This window comes from Coenobita brevimanus, unplaced genomic scaffold, assembly GCF_032717465.1.
Source record: "Coenobita brevimanus isolate Jiangsu-jjx unplaced genomic scaffold, ASM3271746v2 jjx.HiC_scaffold_2594, whole genome shotgun sequence".
Taxonomy (NCBI): domain Eukaryota; kingdom Metazoa; phylum Arthropoda; class Malacostraca; order Decapoda; family Coenobitidae; genus Coenobita; species Coenobita brevimanus.
The window spans coordinates 272,519-278,518 of record NW_027643538.1 but is presented as its reverse complement, the minus strand read 5'-3'; the positions used below and the strand labels follow the sequence as shown (position 1 = coordinate 278,518).

General features: G+C 50.9%; 1 protein-coding gene across 1 annotated transcript; it reads left to right on the top strand.

Annotated features, from left to right (window-relative positions):
* Positions 1–767: 767 nt before the first annotated feature.
* On the top strand, positions 768–3,639 carry LOC145389907 (uncharacterized). The gene is made up of 2 exons (XM_080265023.1): positions 768–861; positions 2,948–3,639. Exons 1-2 carry the CDS (start codon positions 768–770, stop codon positions 3,637–3,639), a joined length of 786 nt encoding a protein of 261 aa, XP_080121149.1.
* The last annotated feature ends 2,361 nt before the right edge of the window (positions 3,640–6,000 follow it).

The window sequence follows — 6,000 nt, the reverse complement described above, 5'->3', positions numbered from 1 at the left end:
GCGTTGCTTATTCTCCTCCCTCAGATCTTTGAGGAGAATGGCCTTCCGCGCCTTGTCATCCCCCAGAGTTTCGCCCGTGGTGCACGGCCAGCCCCTCGTCAGGAGCATCGTGCCCCCAAGTTGCAGCCTTCCCAACCCCGCACAACACCGCGGAAAAGGCTGCAGCTCGATGCTCCTTTGAACCAACGGACTGCCTCTATCGCCACCACTCCTGCTCAACCCATGGAGACCTCCACCACCACCACCGACAGCTACGGGGAGCCTCCTACACCCCCGCCACAGCGTGCAGCCGACCAGCCTGACCACCAAACTACCACCACGCCACCCTGTGCTTCTCCACCGACACCCAGGAGAGCACAGAGGAAGCGCAAGGCTACTGAAACTGACACCTCCCAGGCAGCTACCTCCGGACCGACGCCACTGACAGATGACTTACGTACTGACGCTGACCCGACAACCGACAGCACCGACTTCAATGACAAGTTAAACGACTACATAGCCAACAACACCGACCAGCTTATCAACAAAGTCCAAAAGAACCTCCGGCTTAGCCGGAACATGGACCTTTTCAACTCCCTCACTCAGCAGTTTCCTCTGGACCACCGTTAATTCCGACACTCCACCGACTGGGCTAATATATGGCCCGGCCTGCACTACGGGTGCAGGAAATCTTTAACGAACGAACGAACGAACGAACTCTCCCCCACCCTATACATTCTTTACACTAGAGACACCCCCCCCCCCAGCCTCCAGACTGCCTAGACATAATGTATGCTGACGATGTGACTCAAATAGTGACTTACCAAGGACGGTCCAAACTCATGATGGCCAGCAAAGTAGCCAGAGAAATCACCAGAATCAGTGATTATGAGAAACGATGGAAGATCAGGACTAACCAACAGAAATTTAAAATAATTCCATTAGCACAAAAATACATGGAAGAAATCATTGTGGATGGTGAGCTACTAAAGACAAGCAATGAGGGAAGCCTGTTAGGCCTCACAATAACTCAGGCCGGGATCACAAAACATGTAAGGGAACGAATATGCAAGGGGAAGGCAGCACTGTCCACCCTCTACCGTTTTAAAACGCTAAATAGAAAAATAAAAAGCCACCTCGTTAAAGCCTACATTCTCCCTTTGCTAGAATACCCTCCTGTGCCACTGGACACTATATCAAACACCCAAAAACTAAAACTACAAAGAGTATTAAACAAAGCTCTGAGATTTGTCGGAAACGACCATCACCCCTTCAACTATATCACAGAACAATTACACAGCATGCACACAATAGCTGCACTAAACATCCGGATGCACAAGAGGGCAGGAAAAATCTGGCAAAAACTAGAAGAGACCAGAGACCCAAATTACGAGGACATCACCAACAAAGAATACGGGAGGATGCATAATTGGTTCCCCAGCTCCCTCTTAAACAGAAATAGACCGACACCAAACCCAATTTATACGTCCCTCTAACGACAACCCCTCTCATTATATATAATAACTAATAATACAAACGGCAGCAACGAAGCTTAAGACCACGTTACCCTATATCCCATACACCTGCCGACCTTGAACTGACCGCACCAGACCACCACTACTGTCAGGAGACAGTTGCACTGCACACTCATTCCCTGCCCACTCCTGAGTGAATGCACTCCGTCGTCCGTTGTGCTAGCTCCTGAAACCAAAATGTAAGGAGCTGTCACATCTGATGGCGGGGTCGTGAACGTGGAGTGGGTTGGGAATAGACATTGCCCATGCACAGCCTATGCCTCGTGCACCCTGGTGAATGCCATGGGGAGGAAAGATAATTTCTATCCTTCCCCCCCCATTTTCTCTAATACTAAAACTCCTCCTTTTCATGACTATAGAGCCTGTGAAATAGGGAGCAGCAACCCACTAAGACAGCAGAACCCACCAATGCCACAGAGACAGGCACCACCCTTAGTAGCGCCGGGGGTACAAACTATGGCTCTTCACCTTCATCGATATATCTACCCTTGTCTGCACATACACAGAGTGATCGCTGTATAGGACCAACAGGAACACAGCATACACAAAAAATAAAAACTAAGCCACAGCAATGGGGACGGCCTCCAATCTTTATACCTCCGACTGTCTTTCATATTTCCCCACTTAATCTCTTCCAATCTCTCCCTCTTCTTTCCCCCCACTTTTCTATGACGAAGTGAAGTGAAGTGCGGCCACTCGCAGCCCACCTCTCGCCGAGGCAACACCTCCACCGCTATTCCCGGCGGGACCAGCTCTTCACAGCAGCCGTTTCAGCTGAAGGACGGGTCTGTCCTCTCCACCTACGGGAGTGCCCTGGTCAGCCCACCAGGAGGTTGAGGCTCGTCCGCCCTTTCCATGGCCGACCACCCTCCCTCCACCACTACCTTGACCGGGGTTGTGCCCTTGTGTCCACCTGGACTGGGCCTTCCCTCTACGCTTCCACCTGCTGCTGTGGAGAGCTGGAGCGAGTGAATGGGGGTTGAGGGCAGAGTTCGGAACGCTTCTATCAGAGCTTCGGCGCCCTCACCATCGGCGCCGTTTAGTCTACCATGCTCTCGTCCCTCTCTGCCCTCTGTAAACATTGAGCAGCCGGCCGCCAACCACCGCCGCGTCGTTTGGGGATTTCCACCTGAGCATGCCGGCGCCCCTTCCATCGGCGCCGTGCAGTCTACCGCTCTCTCCCCCTCGCCTCGTCGATCATCGGGCTGTTGCCTCACCACCGCCTCGTTCCCTTCCTCTGCCGCCCTTGCCCTGTCTGCCAGTCTGCCGTCCGCGCTTTGCCCCTTCATTGGAGCTGTTTTCTGCATTTTCCCTGACGGGCTCTCATGTTTGCCCGTTCCCCACCACGTTGTGGGGAGAATATTTCAACAACAACAACAACGTCTGTGCGGCGACTGGACACAGTCCAACAACTCCCACTATCATACACACAGACTCGGCTTCGGCCATTCACACCCTTCGCCAAAACGCTCACAAAGACAACATTCACCTAATATACAACATTCTCACCACCACCCAAGCTATCCGCAATGCTGGGGGATCGGTTACCATAAATTGGATCCCTAGTCACGTAGGCATTGCAGGCAACGAAAAGGCAGATCGAATAGCAAAACAAGCCCTAGAAAACCCCAGCATTGATTTTGTAATCTCCACGAGCCTGCGCCAAGTCAAGCATGCCATTAAGACCAGGGCAGCCAGATTAAATAAAGAAGACCGCCGCCTATATGTTGAACTGGGTTCCCCCTCGGCTAGATGGTACTCACTTGCCACACGCTACAAACCACCGCCAATCACAACTAGATCCAACCTTACGATGCTCAATCGTCTGCGCCGCCTTCGCCTGGGCTATAAATGCTACGATGAAATGGTTCCAGATGACGAAACCCCCGAACCTGCATGTGAACACTGCCAGGAGGCTCCACTTTATCCCCTCCTGCACTATCTTCTCAGATGCCCAGCCACATCCCTCATCAGGAAACGACCTCTTCCTAACCCAGTCACTCCCAGAACTCACGAAGCAGCCAGATCCATAAACTCTTTACGTAATGCTGCAGCCTCCGTTGTAGCCACGGCCCCACTCTCAGCACTGACTGAGGTGGTGCGCTCTGCACCTCCTCCCACCTAACGTGCATATCCACTGATATGCAGGGTATGTATGTGTGTGTGTGTGTCTGTGCGAGTGTGCGTGCGAGCATGTGTGGATATGCATATATATATACGTGTGTATATATGTGCATATAGTTGTTAAAGTCAAGAGACTGCTCCTGCAGTCTTCATCACTTACTTGTCTCTGCTTAAATAACTGACTGGGCTAACATATGGCCCGGCCCCTTCCACTTTAACGAAGGGGAAATCTTCAACAAACAAACAAACAAACATGTGCGGCGGTGCCCATGTCGATGTCATGTCATGTCATTCTGCCCCAAGCCCTCGCACCGTGCACATCTCCCAGAAGAGGCCTCCGATCTTCCACTAGCCAGTGGCTGACACCTCACTGCGCTCTGATTGGATGGCGCCGGATCTGCTTCCTGATTGGAGGGCACGCGATCCAGCAGAATACGACAGTTTTCCAACTGTTGTTGTTGTTGTTTATAGATATTCTCCTCCTTTAGAGGAGACCGAGCCTTCGTAATTGGCCCGGTCAGTGTGCTTGTCGGATAGGAGAGAGAGGAAGAAGAGCAGGGGAAGGTGATGGGATGAAAGATAGAGGGATGATCATTGCTTAAGGTGGGGTGACATCCTGCACAAGTCGGATGAAGGTATTCAGTGGGGTTTGATGAGGGCAGCTCCTGCAGCATCTAAGACGTGCCGTGGGTAGGCTGATTGTTCGTTGGGTGGAATGTCTGGGTCGGGGAAAGTTCTGCCAGCTCTGAGTATGTTCGTGGCAGGGCATTTTAGCAAGTAGTGTAAAAGTGGGAATGGTGAGACTGTGTTGCAATGTTTGCATGTACAGTATTGTTCGGTGACTAGATGGGGGGGCGGGCGGTGACCAAGTCGTAGTCTTCTAATGTGTGAAAGAGTATAGCTGTTTCCTTTTTTGGGATATACTAGGGGTGAGTATTTCGTTGCGGTTGCGTACCATGTGGCAGTTGGTGATCCTTGGTTTACGCAGGCTTCGTGATCAGCTTGGTTCAGTGCTTATGCTTTGGATTTAATATGTTGCTTGATTTGAGTGAGACTTGGTGTGACATCGATATCGATGTGGGGGCGGTTGGTGGCCTGTTTGGCGGCGTGGTCTGCTTTGTCGTTGCCCCTTAGGCCTACGTGACTTGGGATCCAATGGATTATGATGGTTCGATTGTTGGCGGAGATTTGATGTGCAGTGTTAATGATTGCACATGAAATTTTTATGTTGTCATGTCGGTCTGGGTTGCGCAGTACTTGTATTGCAGAGAGGGAGTCGGTGTGGATGATGATGGTAGGCGACGCTGTTGTGTTTTTAGCATCAATTAGGGCTTGGCGAATGGCTATTAGTTCAGTGGCAAGGGTTGAAGCCCCGTCTGTGATTCTCCATGAAGCTGTTTTGTTTCCACAGATAAATGCGGCTCCTGCTCTTGGTGGATTGACAGATCCGTCAGTATAGTAGGTGGTGGAGTTAGGGGGGGTAAGGTTTGCAATTCGTTCTAAGCTGATCTGGCGTAGTTTTTCGGTGGGAGTATGCGATTTGGCGGATGAATGTGGAGTAATTAATTTGAAAGGGGGGGGGCCCATGGGGGAGGCTGACGGTAATCAGGGTCGGGTATGTCAGGTTCGTGTTGTATGGCAGTGTCTAGATTGAAGAGTCTGATGGCTTTGACGGAGTTGTGAGTCCAGTTATGTTTTAGTAGGTCAGGGTGGAGGTTGATATTGGCTCGGACTCGTCTTAGGGGAGGGAGAGGTGTCGTATTGTGAGCGAGTTTTGCTATGACTCCTGCTGCTCTGGCCTTTATTCTGTGTTGTATAGCTTCTAGTCCACACTCCATTCGGAGATTGCAGAGGCGCGTCCATTTTGGTGAGTTTGTCATTGTGCGTAGAGCTTCATTTTGTATGATTTCAAGTTTCTGGATTAGGGTGGAGTTTGCGCCGACAAGTATAGGTGCGCAGTAATCAATGACGGAGCGGATGGATTGAATGTAGAATAGTCTGAGGACACTGTAGGAGGCCCCTTTACTTTTGCCTGCGAGGGATCTGAGAGCGCTAAGTCTGAGTTGAGTTCTTTCTCTTAAGTAGCAGACCTCGGTTTGGAAGGATAGTTTGGAGTCAATCCATACACCGAGATAAAGATGGCAGTTTACATAATCGATTGAGTTGTAACCGAGATACAGGGGGCGAGAGGGGGTGTTCATGCCGAGTGCTAGTGCTTTTGTTTTTCGGGAATTGATAGAAAGACCGAGATCAAGGCAGCCTTGGTAGAGCTGAGAAAGGGCTCTTTGGGTTTTGTCATAGTAAGGGCCTCGGTTGACTATCAGAGCGAGGTCGTCGGCATACGAAAGGACAGGTACATCTG

What these genes read in the sequence shown, in the direction of transcription:
- LOC145389907 (XM_080265023.1), top strand. Translation starts at nt 768, where the DNA reads ATGTATGCTGACGATGTGACTCAAATAGTGACTTACCAAGGACGGTCC. An exon ending in CAGAGAAATCACCAGAATCA is followed by an intron (nt 862 to 2,947) that starts GTGATTATGAGA and finishes TCATACACACAG; the next exon opens with ACTCGGCTTCGGCCATTCAC.